This window comes from Nylanderia fulva, unplaced genomic scaffold, assembly GCF_048542155.1.
Source record: "Nylanderia fulva isolate GAGA-0341 unplaced genomic scaffold, ASM4854215v1 Scaffold17, whole genome shotgun sequence".
Lineage (NCBI taxonomy): Eukaryota > Metazoa > Arthropoda > Insecta > Hymenoptera > Formicidae > Nylanderia > Nylanderia fulva.
In genome coordinates, this window is record NW_028189945.1 from 3216281 (window position 1) to 3238576 (window position 22296).

Sequence of the window (22296 nt, forward strand, 5' to 3'; positions counted from 1 at the left end):
CTTTTATTTCTAGATACCAAAATTGCTAGTTACATCGTTAACCAATAGGAGAACAAACTCTTTTATCTTTAATTATTATTATTATATTTATTTATTATTTTCTCGTCTTATTTTTTCATCTCATTTTACGTACACATCCATCCCATTAAAATAAAAAATCGATCGCGAGATAACATAAAGAATCGAAAAAATTGTCCGGCCGCCCGACGCATGACCGCTTGACGTCACCGTTAGTGACAGCTGCTTGGCGGCAGACGGCGCGTCGGTCGGCGGCTCCGGTTTTCGCGCGCCAGCGTGGTTATCTCGCATTCGCTCGTTGATCCACGCGCGGGCGAGATCGCGAGATCTCGCTGGGTCGGTCACGTGACATCGTACTTCCACAGTTATTTTTTCAGGCATGATGGCGCCAAACGCCAGTATTCACTTTTATGTAAATATAATATTGATTTGGTGCGTACCGCGATCGAGCACGAGCGTTCGCCGTACCGGGGCCGGCCGTCGAAAGTAACCCCCAAGAGCCGGGGTAAGCGCGCGGACCCGCCGGCGGTGTGAGAAAGACGGACTGGCCCGAGTGCCGCCCGCCTGGAATCGCTAATGAGGACATGTTGGTTAGGCTGCCGTGACAGGGAGCGAGAGAGAGAGAGAGAGGACCGAGGCCGTTACGCACTTGCAAGCAGCAGCCCGTTCGGCGTGAACGCGGCGGCTCGGGAGCGCGCACGGCTATCGCCGGCGGCCCCGCGGCCGGTTTCACGCCCGCTCGCGATCACGTGCGTGCTAAGCGCGCGGAAATATATCCGGCTAATAGATCAATAATAAGGTATTTAATGGTCTTCCCCCTCTAGCGCGTATGTATGTGTGAGAGAGAGAGAGAGAGAGTGCGCGCGCGCGAGAGTCACGTATGTATATGTGTGTGTGTGTGTGCGCGGGGGAGACTCGTATGTGCGTGTGTATATAGTGTAGAATTGCGCGCGACGATGGCGCCATCTGTATTGTCAATGTTGTCGGGCAGCAGCAGCAGCAGCAGGAGCACCAGCAGCAGCAACGTAATGGAGCCGTGAGCATTCTCGTAGATGTACGCAATTGCATCAGTTGCCCTTGCCGACCGTGATCCGCAGTGTGTACAATGAGATTTAACGCCGCCCGCGGCCCGCTCGACCGTCGACACGTGCAGTGAGTGTGATTGAGTTGTGCCCTTATTGTGTGCTCTGTGCTCTCTCGCGCGACAGGCAGCGCGATCCGCGAGATCTCGCGGGCGCCCCGTTCCACTCTCCGCGTCAATGTTTACAAATGTAAGAGGATGTTCAGGCGGACGACGCGGTTCGCCTCGGGCGACATAGACGACGACGACGACGACGCTGACGCTGCTGCTCTCGCGGTTGCGTTGCGTCGCGGTGCCGTGCGGTGTTGTGCGTCGCGTTGTTGCGTCCCCGCTCTCTCGCAGGTGAACGCCACGCGCGAACCAACGGAGCGAACGTCGTCGCCCTCGTGCCTGGAAGAGTCGCCTGGGGAGTCGCGCGACGTCCGACAACGCGCCTTCGCACCTCGCGTACCTGCGCTTTTTTTTTTTTTTTTTTATATAACCTCTTCTCTCCTTCCCCCATTGGAACGGGTGCGCGACGAGATCGCGCGCGCCAGCAGCCAGCGACCGCGGGACCCGCGAAAAAAAAGAGACGGTGTTTATCGAATGACCGGAAACACAACAAACGATCGAGAAAACCGTTCCGGCGCATGTATTTTCTTTCTTTTTTTTTTTTCCATTCGATCATCGCGGCGTCGATTAGAGTCGAAAATTGGAAAAAAATATGCCTCCGTGCACCGACTCCTGGTGCTGAGCTCTCTCTAGGTGTCTTCTTCGGATGTCCGGTGTTGCTGGCTGTGCGCGCAATTCGAATATTCCATCTCTTTTCTCTTTGACATTACTTGTGGTGTTATTGACCTTAACTCTCTGTGCGCAGAAATCATGTAATGTGAATTTTTCATCTTCCTTCTTGCTATCGTTGTGTAGTAAACTGTTGACATTCATGCGTGAACTGTAACATGTGCAACTTTACTTGTACCTCTAGTTAAAACTGCGATTTATTCTATTTTTTTTCCTTGCGCTACTTATTCTTTCTGTTTTATGTATCTTTTGTGGTCAGTTATTCATAAAATAGCTTTTAATTTTCAATCTTCATGTAGTTTTTAATCTTTTCATGATTGTTTCCTTTATTTTTTCATCTTATTATTTATACATGGCTTCTGTGTCACATGCTTTTCTTTATATGTGCTTTTCGTCATAGTTTCTTTTTCTATTTTAAATTTGTGTCGTTCTCTAAACATATCAGAAGTGCTAAACAAAGGTTAAATATTTCTACAAACTTGTTAATCGCAAGATTTTTGGTAAAAAAAATAGGATGAGGCTAATTAATGTAACTAATAATCTATTTTTTACTTTAAATCTGCTTGAAATTGCTTATTTCTATGTAAGTTATTACATATTAAACATAAATGCTTATGAAAAGCGTAAACTAAATAAGTAAAACAAATATAATTAAACAAATATAATTAAAATGAAATTCTAGATAAAGTTATTATGTCATTTTATTATAGATTTTAATGAGAAATGAATCGCAATACGCAATCTTTAATATAATTTTATAAAATTGTCTTCTTTGAAAACTTGTCTTCTATTGAGTATTATTTATTATCTAATTTACAAATATAAAATTATCTGTTTGTATTAACACACAATTTCTCTATTGAATTATTAAGTAATTTAAAATTATAGAAAAATCACAGTCTTTCTTTATGTTTCAGTTTTGAGGAAAATCTGCTTTCCAGATAATAAATATATGGATAACTATGTAGTAAGTATATTCTCTTATTTATATATTGTATACATTTGAAATATATTTTTTGCGGAGAGAAGAAACACTCACATACTCGATTAATTTTTCAGGGTGCATACAATTCACCTGCATGTGCCACGTACCACTAGCTTATTTGGCATAGTAGAATGGCACAACGAGGCAAGAGGCATAGGAACGACAATGATCTGGCGTCTTGTCCGGGCGCTATTAAGAGGCGCAAGTGTAGATTGGGCCCAGCTGCCACTGGTTCATCGGCATTGGCAGCGACCATGGGGCCCTCAGAAGAGGAGGAAACGATGGCGTCATCCAGCCAAGGGGGGGCATCCTGGACCGCCCGACCTGTTAGTGATATCAAGATTCCCAGCATATACAATCGATCGTCTGCTGAGGCACCGGCGGAGTTATTTCGCAAAGATCTGATCAGCGCTATGAAATTGCCAGACAGTGAACCATTAAGTCCAAACGAATATTGGGTTATAACTGATCAGTGGAAACAGGAATGGGAAAGAGGTGTTCAAGTACCCGTTAATCCGGATTCTCTTCCCGAACCGACGGTTACTGTTACGCAAACGTCTCCTTTGAAGTTACAAACTGAATTCAAATTGTGAGTGTATTGATTTATACGGTGCATGTTCACCGATCACTAAAGTGCGGTATAACAAAATCGTTGTCTAACGAAATGTCGTGTACGTTTCAGGCCTAAAAAGTTCGTAAGAATATCCCGTGATGATTATTTTAACTCAGAAGATCATCATTTAAGTACTACTCCAGCAAGAGCAGAGAAAGCTTGTGCTTATGACCTTGACGATACTGACATTGCCTGGTTGGATGTATTTAATGGTGAACGAGCACAGGTACATCTTATATTCATGATTATAGTAAATTAAATAGCATTTTTTAAAAATTGAGTTTTTAATTATGAATCAAAAATTATATGGTATTCTATTTAAAATATAAAAAATTAATTAAAAATTGATATATGTATATATATATTCATTAAAAATCGTATATTTAATTAAATCAATATATTCTTATTATAATTCTCAGATAAATTTGACATAACTGTATGTAATTAATACTTAATTTGCCAATAAGAATGTTAAAATAGAGTAAAATGTTTTTGCAATTATAATTTTTAGTAACATAAGTAATTTGGTAATTTTTTTCTTACAATTATTATTGAAACAATTATTAGTAATGTAAATGTCTATATATATTAATATATATATATATATATATATATATATATTTCAACTACGACTCATTTTTTTCTATAAATCTATGTTACTCGTAAACTGATTAATATTATTTTGTATTAAAATTACCCTAGGCTGGACAACCGCCGGTTACAGAATCGCAATTGGAACGTGTAATAGAAGAGTTGGAAGTGCGGTGTTGGGAAAGAATTCAAACAATCGTGAAAAATGAGGAGGGTCTTGGAATTGAATATGATGAAAATGTCATTTGTGATGTATGCAGATCGGTGAGTGATTTTTTTCATTTTTATTTGATTAAAATGTGAAACGATTTTTCTATTGTACACTCTTTACGTTGTGATATATTTAAATTCTAAAACGTACAAAATTTTACTGCAGCCGGATTCAGAGGAGGGTAATGAAATGGTATTTTGTGATTGTTGCAACATATGTGTACATCAAGCTTGTTACGGCATTACTTCGATACCCGATGGTTCGTGGTTATGTAGAACTTGTTCGTTAAGTCAAAGGCCCGACTGTGTATTATGCCCTAATAAGGGTGGTGCAATGAAATGTACACGAAGCGGTCAAAAATGGGCTCACGTTTCGTGTGCACTCTGGATTCCCGAAGTTAGCATTGGTTGTGTAGAGAGAATGGAACCAATTACAAAAATATCCAGTATTCCGGTAAATAATAGTTTTATAATTATTTTCTTATAAATTTTCTTTTGTATTATTGTCAACATAATAATTTACATCCAAATTTAAATCAGTATCTCCATTATGAAAAATTATCTTAATTGTATTCATTAGTATTATATATATTTTTAATAATTTAGTTTGTGATTATCTTGTTCTGAATATAAATTGATTCAGAGTATAATAATTAATTACAGCAAAGTCGGTGGGCTCTAATTTGCGTTTTATGCCGCGAACGTGTGGGTGCTTGCATCCAATGCAGTATAAAAACATGTAAGACAGCGTATCATGTTACCTGTGCTTTTAAATATGGGCTTGAAATGAAAGCGATTATCGAGGATGAAATGGCAGACGATGGTGTGAAATTAAGGGTAAATTATCTTATGTGTATCAAAATTAATAATTTTCCACGCTTTGACTAGAATTATGTAAGTTAATTTGATGACTTTGTACTTGTTTAGTCATATTGTCAAAAGCACAGTAGAACAAATACAAAAGATAAAGTCGGCGTTGGAGGTAGTGTAGGAAGTGGTGGTGGAAAGGGAGCATCAGATTCCGAGGATGGTGAATCCAGACGGCGCAAACGAAAAGACATGACTTCTGAAGAGAAAAATCAAGCACGCGCAGCCAAGTATGTGACACAGTTAATATGGCTTTACATTGAACTATTTAGAATTTATTTCGAAGGAATATATGTATTAAATATTTAAGTACTTTTTATATTTAAATTACATTAGAAAAATAATATTTTTTTTATTAAAAGTATTTATATTAATTTCTTATATAAATTATTACATTTATATAAATTATACATCTTATATAAATTATACATTTTATAATATAGATTTCTCATCGAGAATTAATATTTTTTAAAACTATGTTATAAAAAATAAATATAATACGTATATCTTTACACAGATTGCAAGAAATTGAGGCGGAATTCGATAAACATGTTAGTATAAAAGACATTACCTCTCAACAATTGGACATAGATCCTGACAGCATTGTGTATATTTATAACTATTGGAAACTTAAAAGAAGAGTAAGTCTCTTTCTCCCTTTTGTTAATTATTTTTGTAAATCTGCAAATGTAGTACATCGCATTGAACGCGGTAATGTGTTATATTTTAGGCCGGTCATAATAAACCATTGTTGGCACCTCGTTGCGGCGAGTTATCGAGCGCGGGCGCACGCGCTCAGGGTCAGGCAGCGGACGTGGAGAAGATGCGTACTTTCGTTCAACTGCGCCAAGATCTTGAACGCGTACGTAATCTGTGCTACATGGTCGGTCGCCGCGAGAAACTTTGTCGCACTTTCCTGAGGTTGCGCGAACAGACCTTCCATAAGCAGACAGCGGTGATGGCTGGGCCACCACTGTCTCCGGCGGCAGCCGTCGCTGTCATCGAGGCTAATCATGGGCCTTCGATATACGATCGTCTCTACTCTCATCCCGATGCTGAGGATCACACGCACGATTTTGAAACGATACTTGCACGGATCGCGGGTGTCGAATCACCTACGCCGGCATTGAGCGACGAAAAGAAGGTCCAACCAGACTTTAATGGTGCATCTAACAAAAAGATTTACTTCAACGGTTCCGTCAGACGGAAGAGCCTATACGGCAGTGATCTTTCGTCGATGAGCAGCAGCGAGACAGACGTGAAACCAGAAAGAAAACCTGGAACTGGCAAATGTACGAACAAGTCCAAGAGTTTGAAAGTCGAGAGCGAATCGAGCACGGAAGATGAAGGAAATGCAACGTCAAAGAGCAAAACTCCCGTCACTAGGCGAAAATCGAAGAAGAACGCGTCGGACAGGGGACCGCGAGTCAAATTGCGCGACAGCAGCGAGAGTGACAAGCTGGATACGGTCAACAGATCGCGTACTCTGCAACACATGGAGCTCGGTAGTTCTGGTAGCGAGAGCGACGAATTGTTGCCGTTGAGCACCAACGCCAGCTCTCGTCTCGGACCATCCGTTGCTTCTGCTATATATTCGGATACCGATTCGGACTCGCAAGAACATCATTCCCATTCGGCTGTACTTATCACGAAAGCCGCGGTGAAGGAATTCTCAGCGGCAGATTTATCCAAGAATAATCAGAAGAACTTTGCGTCTAAGGATGCTCCAAAATCAGAATATCAGGATGAATGTACGAAGAACAAGGAGAACATGAAAAATCCTAAGAAAAAGGAATACATACCATCCGCTCTAATAGTTCCACAGCGCCAAGCGGCAAAGAAGGCATCGGAAATTATGCAGCGAACGCAGAATAAGAAGGAGAATACCACGAGCGAGCCTGTAGAGTTTGTGAAATCGCCTGGGGAACCTGTAAAACCAACCAAGGAGAAACCATCTGGTAAGAAACAGCGTGACAATAAGGCACCGAAGGACGCTAAAAACAACGATGTTTACGATTTTGACAAAGAATTTGGCGATGGCACGGAGATCCTCGCTTATGTTCCGCAACGGCAGGCCGCTAAGAAGGCTGCGGAACATATCAAGAGCGGCATGGGCACAAAAACTGCTCAACCGGATGCCGAGACTGCGGATATCAAACCAAAGAAGGAATTACCGGATGGCGGTAAGAAGAAGGAAGTCATCAAGAAAGAGGATTCGCCCAAGAAAGAGGAATTGCCAACGAGAAAGGAAGAGCCGTCGAAAGAGAGACGAGGGAAGAAACAGATGCCCGAGAGCAGCAATAGCGAGAGTAGTAGCAGCGAAAGCAGTAGTGGCAGCAGCTCCTCGGAAAGTAGTAGCGATTCCGATGTGGCCAAGAGTCCGTCACAGAAAATGTCGAGCATTGTTAAGGAGCCAGCTTCCTCTTCGACCACCACCAATACCACATCTTCAGAAAGCGATACCGGTAATCAAGTGAAGAACAAGACCGTGAATAAGCGACAAACGGTGAATAAAGTCGTAGACGAGGTGATCGAATCCGAGAAGAAGACTCTCGCGGGGCGGAAACTCAAGAGGCTGCCTGATAAGAAGCTTAAAACTTCCGACGGGCGGCATGGACCAGAGTTTCAGCCGCCGCTTATTGAGAGAGAAGAATCAAGTAGAGCCACAGTACCTAAAGAGCCACAGCAACAACAACAGCAACAGCAGCAGTCACCTGGTAAGAAAGTCGATCAAAGAGACTCCAAAAAGTCAACATCCCTGCAATCACAACAGTCACTTGAACAAAGTGTGCTCGGTGGCTGTCGAGATAATGATGGGCTACGAAGTGTTTCTGGGGCCAAGTCTACCAAGAAATCTGGTCAGTCAACTAAACAGATGCAACAACAACAGTTCACTCTCAGAAGCAAAGAGGACGGCAGCGGCGGCGGAACAACGCCCAGAACGAAGTCGGAAACTCGTAAACGAAAATCAAGTGAGGTTACTGCAAAAGACGACAAGGGTAACAAGGAAACGACACCGATCAAGAAAGTGGAAAAGAAACTAACGGAAAAAATAAACAAGGAAACTGAAAAGGACAACAAGCATGATGCTATTAGCAATAAGAATGTTTCCGCAGAATCTCCGAAGGCGATTGAGAATACTGCTAAGACGGACGACAAAAAGATTAAGAAAACTAGCAATAGAAATGCGATTAATACGTTGGAGGAGGAAATGAAACAGCGACGAGCGGAACGGGATAGTCCGAAGAAATCGTCGAGGGGATTGGATAAGCTCCTTGAAAAGCGCGAGCATCTAGATAAATTATCAAGGAATAAAATTGCTCAGAAGGAGAGATCTGCATGCAATGAGAACAAAGACAAGGTCACAGCATCGGAGAAATCGACGAAGGAGCCTGTTAAAAACGACAACGTTAAGAATCATATGAATGAAGAAATCGCGGTGCTGGATGTCATGAAATTGGAAAAGGAGGATGGAAAGAGGGACGCTGTCGAGATTACGTCGGAGAAGTCTGCGGACAAGAAAAAGAAGGCAGAGCAAAAGCTCGAGAGCGAGACGCAGGCTGCCGTTGAAATGATCACGACCGAAGAGAACAGCGCTAAAGAGTCCAACATTGATAACATCTGCTCGAGATCGATGCTCGATAAACCCGAAACCATGATGCCCGAGAAAGAGTGTCAGCAAAAGAGGAGAAAGTCCGTCAATCGTTCCATCTTTTCGCCGCAGCATGGCAGCAAGGATCCTAGCGTGTCGGAGCTGTTCGACTTCGATCAGGACATTCTGTCCGATGATATAGTGAATGACGACGGCTTCAGCATACCACGCGACGAGGAGCGAGGAACGGCGCCTCTCTCGTTCTCCTTCAACAATGAGCTTTGGTTCAAGGAAGACAAAGAGGATAGCGCACGCGAAACTCTGCATTTGGTGGAGAAACTGCGTTTAGAGCTATCGAAGAAATCGAATTCTAGTCAGTTCGAATTGGAATCCGTTCCGGCGGAAGAGGAGCTTCCGAAGAAGGAAGAGCCGCCTTTTCATTCGGTCGATAAACCAACGACAGAAGAGCAGCAGTTGCTGCTCCAAGGAAAGGTGGATGTATTGGAGCAACAATCGGTGGAACAGCAGCCACAACCGATTGTGCAGCCGGTTGAGATGAAGAGTAATAGCGGGCCGGAATCCGTGCAAGTATCTGAGGATCTTACGTGCAAAAATCACACTATTGAAGACAAAAGAAAACCCTGCTATTCGAGCAATAGTAACAATGATCAACATTACATGTATGGAAACGAGGAGCGCGAGACGGCTAAAGTGACGTTGGTGGAGCGTGCGAAGCTCGACAGGGCCGAGGCGGACGAGAGATGGGTGCCGCCGAGCATGGACAATTTTAATCCGAATGATGTGCAACATTTGAACACGCTAATCGACAACCAGAATCACCGTTACGCCGCCGCAGCCGCCGTCGCGCATCAATTCCCGAACGATATCAATGCCGTAATGCCGGATCCCATGGCAAATCCTGACGCTTTAGTCGCCCATCTGCAGCTCAATATACCTATATCGTCGGACCAGTATCTGCAGTTGCAGCAGACGCACCCGATGGAGCGGGTACAGCAGCATCTCGAGGCGCAGCATGTGGTACAGGAACAGTCGCGGATGCAGTCTCTCGCGCTGATCGATCAGCAACAAGTATCGGCGACTGGCGCGGGAATACCAGCGCAGATCGTTGACGAGATCACGCCCATGGAGATGAACCGTCATTTGATCAGTCTACCCAATTCGGAAGACTGCGATCAGAGCAGCGAAATGGATCGTGTGCTAGACAAGGAGGATGTCTCGTCGGACATTAGGCAGGATTACACGCAGAGCGGTTCGCCTTACAACGAGCTCAATGGTCGCCCGGATACGCGATGGGCCGAGAACCAAGTGCTACCTTCGCGTAGATCTACATCGTCATCCATCACCTCCGCATCCTCCGCGGAAGAACACGCGGCTATACCGCCCTACAAAGGCGTACCTCCGATACCACCGTATCCACCGTGCACGATAGACGCGACGCCTTATCATTCGTATTCGGAGACCGGGTCTTACGGTGCCGGAGCGGTGTCGCTGTTTCCACCACAGTCGTGCGCCGCACAGTTACAGTATCCGTCACCTTTCCCACCACCCTTCGGCGCACCTTTCCCGACTCCACCTCTGCTGCCGCACGTGCCGAAACCCCTCGAGGAGTCGCTGAACCTGCAGGCGTCGCCGTTGACGGCCGCTTTCACCTCGTCGTCGCACAACATGGCGCTCACCGCGGCCATGGTATCGCCTACGAAGGTGACTACGCCGCCGCCGGCGCCACCACCACCGCCACCACCACCACCGCCACCACCACCATCACCACCACCACCACCGCCACCACCACCACCACCTCCAGCACCGTCAGCACCGCCATCAACAGCGGTGTCGCAGCAGCAGCAATCACCTTCAACGCAGCCGCCGTCCTCGGAAACACCGGGGCACACGCCGTCTTTGCAGCAGGTTAATTCGCCCACCGTACCGACGTCTTTCCTCAATACCATCGCGGAGACGCAGGTCAGTAGCGAGACCGTCGTGGAGAATATAACGGAGGTGCTTGGCGTGGACAACAAAAGCGCGTCGTCCGGAAAGAAGTCGCCGTCGAAGCCAACGAGAACGTCCGCCAGGGTGACATCGTTGCAGGGCAAATCGCCCGGTAAATCGCCGCGTCAGGAGACCACCAGACCCGCGCCGACCGCTCGCGGTCGCGGTAGGGGTGCTAAGGGATCTCAGCACTCGAGTTATCGCGGCCGCGGTCGCGGCCGAGGACGAGGCCGCGGTAGAAACAATCAGAATGCGTCGATCGCGATGATGCCACCCATGAACGCGATGCACAACGACGACTCGATACAGAACAAGCTTGTAGGCACCGTGTACGACTTCGATTCCGACGAGGATTCCGCGAACGAGACCAATATCGCGGATCTGCGGACGATGCGCGAACGAAAGAGATCCACCGACGTGAACGAGAAGACGCGGATAAGCGAGCCGCTGGGCGGTATGACGAACGACGGCGGTATCCAGTCCCATCTGTCTAGTCCTACGTTGCACACCGCGAAGAAATACGCCGACGACAAGAAGCTCTCATCACCGGCGGCGCATCACGATCATCAGGCTGTTATGGCCAAGTCCGAGTCGAGCGTCAGTCATCAGGCTTTCGTTGATAATACGGTTATGCCGTTGCTGCCGGGTCCGGTTGACATGCGTACGTATAACTCGACCGTGGATCAACCGAGCTCGTCAGTGCACGGACAATCCTACGGTAACCATTTGCTGGGCACTTTCGCCGCGAGCGTATCTGCAGAATCGAACTTGCCGGACATCGATGATCTGGAGAACGAGCTGTTACCCGATAACTCTTACGTATTGAAGAAGCTCGCCGGCAAACAGCAGCAATTCGCGAGCGGCGGCTTCGAGGACACGTGCTCCAAACCGGTGTTTGCTGATCCGTCAACGATGGATCCGTCATCCGCGGCCAGCTTCGACACCAATAAGGTTTCTTTGACCGACTCTAGGAATCAATTGAAGGTGAAGATCAAAGGTCCATTCCTCGATGCGAATTACGCGCCGGCGCCATCGGTACCACCCTTGGCTCAACAAGCTCCGGTGATAATCGCACCGACGTCCACCAACGCGTCGGTCGCTTCGGGCACGTCGAATCTACGTCGTATGCGTAAGAAGGAACTGCTGCGCCAATACTGTTCGCAGGATATGAACATGGATGATCCAGCGGGCGGTAGCGTAACTTCTGCGCCCATCATCATTCCGCCTGTCAATCGTACGGTCATCACCATCCCCAAAGCCGTGGCGTCCATGACGAGTATACCAACCCGCGAGGACTACAAGGCGGTCGTCGACGCGAATATGGAGAAGAAACGACGGAAAGAACGCGGAGGCGGCAGCGGTTTCCTTGATGTGGTAGCTGTCGAGGATGAAAGCAGTGGCGACAAGAGACGCGGTCTCGTCGTGGGCAATGTCAGCGATCGTCGAAGAGGAAGACAGACCAGACCCGCGGCGACCAGCGCCGGGCCGCCGAAGCTGAAGATCAAGATCGGTAATAGTATAATCGGCGGCCAGGAGGTAGGTAACATCCAGGACGATCGTAGCAGGATAAGACCACCGAAGAAACGACTGAGCAGCATCCCGAGCACGCCCAGCATGGAGGAACTCCGTCGCGAAAGCATGAAGTTCCGCAAGATGATCATGGCGGGCTTCGACAACGACGAGAAGACCAAGAGCAAGCGCGACAAGAACGGCAAGCGGAAGAAGCGGCAATCCAAGAATAAGGAGGCGCGAGTACAGTGCGTCCTGGAGGACGGTCCCGCGCCACCCAAGATCATTATTCGGTGGAGCAAGGTAGCGGGTGCAAACTCGTCGAACAATGACCCACCGAACGACGCGCCGGCCACCGGCGACGAGGACGAGAATCACCAGCAGGCACCATCGGACAAGGACAGCCGAGTAGGTCCACCGCCGCCCGAGCCCACCCATAAGGACGAAGTGGGAATCTACCCGACTATCGGGGAGAGCAACGTCGACGACAAGCAGCCTACGGAGCCGAACGCCGGCGTGACTGCCCTCAGGAACGTCCGTTCGGCGAAGGTGACGCCGATCCGGTTAAAACTCACGCGCTGCCAGGAGGGCTACGAACTGAAGGATCCGATGCGAGTAGCGAGCAGCGCGAGTGCGGACGACGACGGTGGTGGTGGTGGTAGTAATAGCAGTAATAGTAGTACTAGCAGTAGTAGTAGTACTAGTAGTTGTAGTAGTGCGACGACAACGACGGTGACGTTGGTGAACTCGGTGGCGCCGTTGCCGATCGGCGGTGTCGAGCAGGAGGAGGACGAGGAGAGGGTGATGGTGACGGTGGGGCCGACGACGACGACGGAACGATTGATCCCCATCCCCGTTCCCACCGCCGCCGAAACGAGGTCGTCCGAGCAAGAGGAGCAGCAGACTCCGCCGGAGAAGCAATCTTCCAAAGAGGACGATATTCCATTGCTGCCCCAGTCCGCGAATCACAGCTCATCGCCGGGGCGTCCGCCCGCACCGCTCCCGCAAGGATGCCAAGTTAGGTGATAATTAATGATAATTGTATAATACAGTAATTTAGTGGTTCTTTCTTAGACGATTCTATACATATATCGCGTAAGCGGGTGTGTATTATGTATATGTGTGTATATATATATATGTACATGATATATCTCTCTTGGATTGGCGATCCTACGCTTTATATATATATATATATATATACATAAGATACACTCGTCTACGCATATACGCAAACCATACGACAGATGTATATTGTTCAATGTTGAGACAGAGACTCACTAGAGAGAAAAACGTTGTAAGAGTGTAATATAAATTATTGATTATTGTAAATGATCTGAGGGTGAAGTGAAATTTCACAAAGTGCCCAAAATTTACGGTAAATACTACAAAAATGACAAAAAAAAGGAAACACATGCATTTCTTCGGATGTATCAGTGAACCGCATTAAGGTGTACGTATTCATTGCACAGTCGAATCCATAAAGCTCACAACTTATCTTTATGTTTAATTCTTAAAAAAAATTTTATAAAATTTTTTAATGCAATTATATATATAAATATTGTTGTACATTAAATAAACAGTTTTTAGATCGAGTCAATCTCATCTGGAGCAAAGAACACTAATAGCGATCCATAGAGCTTACAGCTTATTTTTGTGCTCAATTCTTTCTTCTTTAAAAATTAATTCTTAAAAAAATTAATTTTATAAAAAAATTTTGCGCAATCGTTTTTGGATCGAGCCAATCTCATCTGGAGCAAAAAAACAGTCTATCACAGATAGTATCTTTTCGTTCTTGGATATCAAAAGTTTTTTTCTAAAGAAATCCTGAAAAGAGAATTGTTGATCGATCAATATAACTTGTTATGTACTAATTTCTATATGTTATTTAATTAATTTATAACTATTTATGAATTTCCGGTCTCGTGTTATCATGGAGAACCTCGAGATAAAATTCCTTCCAAGCGTTGATTGATGTTGCAACGCTCAAAGATTTTTCTCACGCTCGTACGTTGATCACTTCACATCAGTATGATTATCATCAGACAAAGACTTACAAGTTCCAAAAATTGATAAAACGCATTTTGATTTTCCGATTTCCTGATAAGGAGAATGCTCGTGTTTGAATGCAACAATATTGACACCTTAATGAAGGTATCGCACCAGCGACATAAAATTATTCTGTACAAAAGGCATATTTCTTAAATCACCGCCTAGGTCGTGATTTTTCAATGCTAGTTATAATGAATTTTAATAAATCCACAACACACTATAGAGTATACAATATTTCGATCGATGATCTAAAATATCGATTAATGTGTGGCAAGAAAGAGCGTATATATATATATATGTATATATATATGTATATCAGCCAGACGTAAAACGTCAAAAAAGAGAAAAGGGAGAGATACGCATTTTTCTTTTTTTTTTCTTTTTAATTTTCTGAATTTTTTTTTTTTTTTTTTTTGACAAACACTCGTTCGCGTGATTCACTCGAAAAGAAAGAAAAAAAGATGCAGAGAGAAAGAAATAATATATGTCGCTCTCGAAGATCGCGTTCACATGTATTCTTTGTTTTCTTTCTTCCTGTTTCCTTTCTTAATGTTTTCGCCTGTGCAATTTGCGCATACGATTGCAAAGTTAGACGCGAAGAATATTTTTTTATTATATTTTTTTACGCATTATATTATGTAAGCGCCTCCGGCGCGATTTGTTACATAGTTTTTTTTTTATAGGACACGATGCGTCATTATTAATCGTCAGCGATTACCTATTTTATCCCTATTCACATTGTAGCTCTTGTTGCATGTATATTTATTTATGACGATCAAATATTAAGACGCTATTTATTCACCATATGCATTCTTCTTCTCTGAAAGTTCCCTAAGGACGATTTTTAGACGATTTTTCAGTTCATCTTCTCTATCTCTGTTTATTACTATTCTAATATTTATGTATATATACACCACACGCTATTGTATTGTATAACTATTATTAAATATTTCTTCTTTTTTTTATAGTAATAAGTTATTGTTTTAATCTCACACCACGTAGACAAAATGAGAGTTATGCGTATAAAATACTCATGGTTGATGAAGCGGCGTGCCATGTTTTGTATCGATATTTAAAAAAAGGAAAAAATGGAAAGAGAAATTTACGAATCGAATTTTGCGGACGTAAGAGGAGAAAAAGAGGAAGTTTCCTTTCTGATACGCGTCGCATGCACATTCGAATTACGAAATAAAGAAATATAATAGGATGAGGGTATTTCGTTCTTTTTGTTTTGTGCGAGGCCGAGGAACGACGCATCTCATTATCATTATTCTCACCCTTTTGAGAGAAAGAAGACTCCTGAGACAGAATTATTCGCACGCGCGTGTGTGTATGTGTGTGTGTGTGTGTTGTGTGTGTGTACTTTTTCCCTTCCTTTTGAGTACCAACAACTTTAAATAATGTATTAATTTTATGTTACGTTAATTGCAAATATTTAAGAGTAAAATATATTTAAAGATGAAGATTTTTCGAAGGATAAAAAATCTTTGAAATACAATATATCATTCCTCTGTTGTACTGCAAGCATATTTTTTTCAATTAAATTATTGCTCAATTGTAAAATTAGTAGCACATGTCTAGTTGTATAAAGATACATCCTTGATACGCACATATACACATACACACACAAACACAACACATACGAATAAAAATAAATAAAATCTTTTATACTCTATGAAGTTTTTAGAGAGATGCTGGTGTCTCTTTGTTATCGTATTTATTTATTTTTTCGTGTGTTTTTTTGTTATTGTATTTTAAGTTGGTGGTACGCAAAAGTGTCAAGGGAAAAGATATTGAAATTGGTAAATAATCAAGGATGTGTGTGACGATCGATCGAGAAGGATTTAGAGTGGCGGCTGAATTTTTAGATCGATTGTGTGCAATCGAGGTACATGTTTTGTGAGAATTGGAAAATTGAAATTGTTTGTGTTTATATCTATCCATTTGTGTCCGCGTCGATTGGAGATTTTATCGATTACTGATTAATGTGCGAAATGTGCAATTATTATGATGTCTGCAGGAGAGAAGATCCTTCGTCCCGGTCCTCGCACATTATCGATTGTGGAGTAAAAAAACTTTGGCAAATTGCATGTCGATGATGCAATTTTGAATGACGAGAGAAAAAATAATTAATAATATTTCGATCAAGATGTAAAATAAAATGAGAAAACGTCGATATTAAATGAAGAATTGAAAGTATACAGATATAGAAGTATATGGCTAACAAAATTCACAATCTCGAAATTTTCGAATATTTTTGTTGGGTGAGGAGGGAAGGTAATTGTTTGCTGATTTTTTTCACTCCACAATTGTAACGCGACGCGTAAGAAGCTGTATATACTCGTATATTAAATAAGGAATCTGTAATTGGTATGAAGCTTATATAACGGCTGTGTTACCGTACGGATTTTATCTTCCAAATGGTTTTAAGTTATTTTCTTTTTTTTTTTGGACGAACACTGCATTAAAAAATAATAATAAAAAAAGGAAAAAAATATAAATAGTACAAGATTGCGCCGAAAGACTTTCAATGCCTCTTCCAACGAAAATCATTGATTGTCCCCGGAAAAAAGCGTCACAGCGCGATTTATTTACGATCGATGAACTTTTGGAGGTGTCCTGAAAAGAAAAGTAATATAGAAACATATACAATGGCAAAAATGCATTTTTTACCAGAATAAAGAAATTCATTTCAATGTCTCGCGACGTTTGCTTGCCATTCTCTCGATTTTCTCACATTATCATACATTCATAAGCAAAAATCACGCAGATATATACCAAAGAAAGTTTGTCGATTTGAGAGATTAACGGGCTGGCGAATCTCCTTGTAATCAGACATAAATATCTTCCATGTATTTTGCACACATATACACATGCAAAACAACACATACATGTTTACATACAAATGCACACGTTGGAATAGAAAGGTAAAATAGTTTTTTGCCGCAATCTCTCTCTCTTGCGTCTCGTAAAATGAATAAAAGAGAGTGAGAAAACGAGAGAGTGCATGGTATATGTGTGAGAGCGAAAGAGAGGAAGAGATAGCTTGGCGGTACCGTTTCGTCCCAATTCTTTATTATCATAACTCGTTATTTTCTTGTTATTCTGCGCAAGAAAAATCAAATCAAATGAAGTATTGTTTAGCGCGTTGGCGATTTTGCGCGCTCGCCAGCGTTCTTAAAATTCTCATCGATCGCGCAAACGAAACGTTTTCCCTGCGGTTCCTCGGAACGTGTTGCAATTCGATCATTGATCAATCACGAATGAAAGATTGATTAACGAATCGATATCCGAGCCGAACCGATTAAACGTTTCGTGCGAGCGAAAGAATTTTATATACCTTCATACCTTGCATACATCGCATTGTATATTTTTTCAGTGATAAGCAGAGTTTTAAGAGCCTATATTGTACAGAAATGAAGAATAAATATTTGGTTAATTTTTAATCGTTTCTTACATGCATGCTCATATATATATATAAATATATATATATGTACATATATATATGCATATATATATATATATATATATGTATACATATATATACATATGAAATATAATGATAACTCTAATAACAAATAACGATGAATTTAATATTATATATATATATATATAAAATATAAATATATATAAATAATATAAATATGAACATATATATATATAAATATAGATAGTTTTATTATAATGCAACAAATGAGTAATATGATATTTAGTTATTGTATATAGTGTAAGAAAGCTGATCTTGTAAGATACAGATAAGGTGTTTTAATGTGCACATAGTCGCGTCACTGTCAATAATCATATTATTACGATTAATAATAATTACAGTTTTTTACATTCTGCGTTTTTCTTCTTCAACCAATACCTGCATATCCGCATTCTTATTTACATTAGATATATAAGAATTTCCATATAAATATAGAACATTCTTTTGCTCGAAACTTGTAAATATTTGAAAATTGTTTTATTCCTAATTCTCATGTTTTCTAATGATATTTTTATATAAAATATATTCGACAGCGATAACTTTTTTGAGAAGAAATTTATAATTGATTATTGTTGAATAGAAATATATACGTATTTCCAAATAAATTAATCTCTTGTCAGTCATGTAAATCCGTGAATATTTTTTTCAGATTTTACTATTTTAAACATGTGTTTGAATATCTAATAAACTTTTGAAGAATCTAAAAATTCTAATATCTTTTCAAAAATCTTTTAAATATATTTATTCTGTTATGTTATCGGAAATAAATACATACAAATGTAACAAATCGATCATTTATATAAAAATTAGCATGAATAGAAAGAAGATAAATAAATAAATTTGTATCTATTCCTATATAGTCTGATAAAAATACAAAATTTAAGTACAAAAATCAACAAGTCTTATGAGAGTTACACGACAAAGAGACTTGAATCTAATTTAATCTCTATAGAGAGAATATGGAATAAAATTATATATTAAATATGCAGAACGAAATCTTTTATCTTACGCAAAAACATATGATTTGAATGGGATGAGATATCTTTTATACATAATTTTTTTCACATAATCATTTATTCTTGTACAATGAAGATTTCGATGGAACACTTTATAGAACTAATGAAGCTATTGTATTTTAAAGAAGTTGAATATTAATACAAAGGACCAAAGAATACATTGATGATGTGATAAAATATTACACGGATAGAATTCGGGGGACAAAATCAACCCCAATATCCTCCCCAACCGCCTCCCCAACCTCTTCCACCCCAGCCTCCGTAGCCTCGACCACCCCAGCCTCCATAGCCTCGGCCACCCCAGTATCCTCCCCAGCCGCCTCCTCCCCAGCCGCCATTCCAACCACCATATCCTCTGCCACCGTATCCTCCGCCATATCCTCCCCAACCACCTGTATCTCGACGGTCGACCATACCTGAAATTGTTCATAGATCATTTCATTAAGATAAACGATTAGATCATGTGAAAATTCTTCTCATTATGCACGCTATACTATATATGATTTTTAAGGCACGAAAAATATTTGTAAAGTTACATTTAAGTAATTTTTTATTTGCCTTATTATAAATAAGGGGAACTTTACTTTTTTGCTACGTATCATATTAAAAACATATTATTTATTGACGAACGATTAAATGATTATGAAAGATATATCACTTGTACTACGCACATGTTGTAAGATTAATATTAAAATTAGAATTATACATGCAATCTTTGCAAAAAAACAGCAAACATTACGTTTTATTTCTTTTGATTCTACAGTTAGTGTAGTAAGAAGTAAATTTAAAAGTCATTTTTAAGCATATGTAACATGCAAAGTCGTTTTAAAAATATATCGATCGTATGATTTTTTCAATAAGCCAAATGCAAACATTTACTTGAAATATTGCCTTTTGTTAGTTTAAAAATTTGTAAGCTTTTATTTGAATAATAACAGTATTTCTTTTTCAGATAGAGTTATATAACTGCGTATATACGAATGCTTCTCTTTTCGGCGAGTTTTGACAGTTTATTTCGAAATGTCACTTGCAAAAATGAATGGAATGCGTTATGGACCGCTAAATGGTTGCAAATTGATCGTTGCAACGCTTTTAACGCTATACTTGCGCATCAGAGTGCGTCATTTATGCACGCGGCTAGTTAGAGTATGCATGTTGACGAAATTACGATGGACTGAGGAGCCTGTGCAGAGACAGGGTCATGAATGCGAATGAAGATAGCACAAAAGTATAATATTTTTTTTAGACGTCTTGTCTTTTTACGCGATACACGATACAGTCGTCTTTATACAAACGAGTCGTGCTGCGTAAACAAACTTCGCATACAAAGTACACTTAAAAAAAGGTAACTTCGCAAAAAAAAAAAGAAAAAAAAAATAGTCGCAGTTGAGTAAGATTGATTGCGATGGAATACGTGATTATTATTTCATATGTATGATATTGCAATTAGAATCTCTTGTATACTGTTAATGCACATATTATCCGTGCGTGATTCTATATGAAGAATATCAAGCAATGATGCAAAATTCTTACTCTGTTTAGAATTGTCATGTAAGATTCAACTCACATTCACGGTAGTTTGCAGAATACTTCTGTGTTTACATCGTATAATACTTTTTACTTGATGATATTATTAATCACGTGAATCTAATCTGAAAATAGTCCGCGAACACTATTGTGCATTTTTTATAGCGATTGATTGAGTCACAGAATATATCAAGAGTAAAGGAGAAAAATGAATATTAATTTTCTTGTTTTTTTTTTAAATAGTGCAACAAGTTTGGCATTTTAAAAGCAGCCTAAAAATATATGAAATTAATTAAGAGAAAGATGTATGATTGTGTTTGTCTTCCCATAGATCAATCTCTTAATTTTATATACTTCCACAGATTGTTATTAAATTCACCAATTTCTCGCGCAAAGATAAATCAAAATGAATGAGATAGAACTTAATGATTTATAATCGAACTCACCCCCAATACGTGGCATCTGCTTCCAAATCATTATTACCAGTATTCGCATCCGGTTGTGGTTCGATCTCGCTCTGAACGTTGGGCGAAGCTCCCTGCTCGTTTTCCGCAGCAGCGGCAAACGCAAAAGCGAATGCCGCAAAAAGGAATGCCTAGAGTCAAATGTGATTTTTTATTGATATTATTCCTTATTTCATTTTTCACGATAAACTTATTTAGATTTATTCAAAAAATCTTTTTAATGCGACTTTAAAAGCTTCGCGGAGTTGCAATATTTTATGTAACATTGTGCAATAAAATTTTACGAGTCCCATCTCTTATTGAGAATATCTTTGAAAATAACATATTTTGAAAAAAAGAAAAAATGCTGCGATTGCTATCAAAATACTATGATGAGGAAAACATTCTTAGTACACATTCAAAGAAGTTAGATTTTATATCTAAAAATAAAGTTTATTCAAATAAAATATAAAAGCTATAAAGCTTATCCAAATTTTACGTTATAATAGGTCAATTATTGTTAAGACTTACGTTTTCAAAGCAAATGATCGATAAAATCTTTAATTGATTGACATTTAACGTATATCTCAAAGGATTGCATTTTTAAAACAAATAATCGATGTGATCTTCAATTGATTGACATGTGATTGAACGTGTTATTGAAGATCTGATAAATCATTTGTTCTAGAAATACAAATCTTTAGCAATAAAATGAACAAGTAATGTGTTCGAATAAATTTTGCAGAAATACAAAATTTAAACTTCTTTGAATTATAATAACATAATATAATGTAATTTATAATATATGTATTAAGAATTTTCATCATTGATGCATTTTTTACAAAGAGTATATATCATTTAATTTATGATCTCACTTTAATTTAAATTTAATATCATTTAAATTATCGACATAGTCTCCATTATCACGATATTTATGATCTTGACTGTTTAGTTATATCAGAGATCATTTATTCCGATCGATAATTGAAATCTCGCGCAAATTACGCTAATTAGATAAGTTGATGGACTCTTCACGTCGCGAAACTGACTGAAAATACGCATTTGGTACACACGTGGACATCGTATAAGAAAGCTTTTACGAAGGGGATAAATGTTGCGTTATCAAGGATACGAGAGAATAGATCACTTACGAAATGCATAAGTCGCCACATATCGAGGACTGATTCCATTTCGAGTGGAGCAGGCCTTATATACTCGATCCTCGTAGACGCATACGCATCCACACACGTGCGTTTTTGCACGTGTGTCATCGGCTGTTTGCGGTTTCACAGGTCGAGCGCCCGCGCGCCGAAGCGGGAAAAAAAGGCGAAGCCAACGAAGAGGTGCCTATAGGTATGGGGTATAAGTTGCGGCAAAAGAAGAACCGCAAATGGGAATGCCGGTGTGATTTCGGATCCTGGGATTTCACAGCACCGTGAGATGTCGAGGACGTAATTTTCATAAAATTCGATGTACATACATAATTAGCTTCTCGCGTCTATTAAAGCGAATCCATACATT

General features: G+C 40.7%; 1 protein-coding gene and 1 pseudogene across 4 annotated transcripts; one reads left to right on the top strand and one right to left on the bottom strand.

The window, feature by feature from the left end:
- The first annotated feature begins 320 nt into the window (after positions 1 to 320).
- Positions 321 to 18139, top strand: rno (PHD finger protein rhinoceros). Of its 3 annotated transcripts, none has more exons than XM_085481188.1 (11): positions 321 to 817; positions 1010 to 1170; positions 2797 to 2846; positions 2939 to 3453; positions 3547 to 3703; positions 4180 to 4332; positions 4445 to 4732; positions 4942 to 5115; positions 5206 to 5375; positions 5663 to 5786; positions 5876 to 18139. In XM_085481188.1, exons 4-11 carry the CDS (start codon positions 2996 to 2998, stop codon positions 13277 to 13279), a joined length of 8928 nt encoding a protein of 2975 aa, XP_085337314.1. In that variant the 5' UTR covers positions 321 to 817; positions 1010 to 1170; positions 2797 to 2846; positions 2939 to 2995; the 3' UTR covers positions 13280 to 18139. The 3 variants fall into 3 exon arrangements, with proteins under 3 accessions (XP_085337314.1, XP_085337315.1, XP_085337316.1); XM_085481189.1 differs by having other exon boundaries at positions 1013 to 1170; XM_085481190.1 differs by lacking the exon at positions 1010 to 1170.
- A 702-nt stretch (positions 18140 to 18841) lies between these two features.
- On the bottom strand, positions 18842 to 22010 carry LOC114938328 (uncharacterized; annotated as a pseudogene). Its single transcript, XR_014924396.1, has 3 exons — positions 21927 to 22010; positions 20779 to 20927; positions 18842 to 19221 (listed from the first exon to the last, which is right to left on the bottom strand). The product of XR_014924396.1 is annotated as an uncharacterized LOC114938328 (transcript).
- Positions 22011 to 22296: the final 286 nt, after the last annotated feature.

Coding starts and splice junctions, on each gene's coding strand:
- rno (XM_085481188.1), top strand. CDS start 2,996: ATGGCACAACGAGGCAAGAGGCATAGGAACGACAATGATCTGGCGTCT. Junction 5,376..5,662: donor AATCAAGCACGCGCAGCCAA/GTATGTGACACA, acceptor ATCTTTACACAG/ATTGCAAGAAATTGAGGCGG. Junction 5,787..5,875: donor ATTGGAAACTTAAAAGAAGA/GTAAGTCTCTTT, acceptor GTTATATTTTAG/GCCGGTCATAATAAACCATT.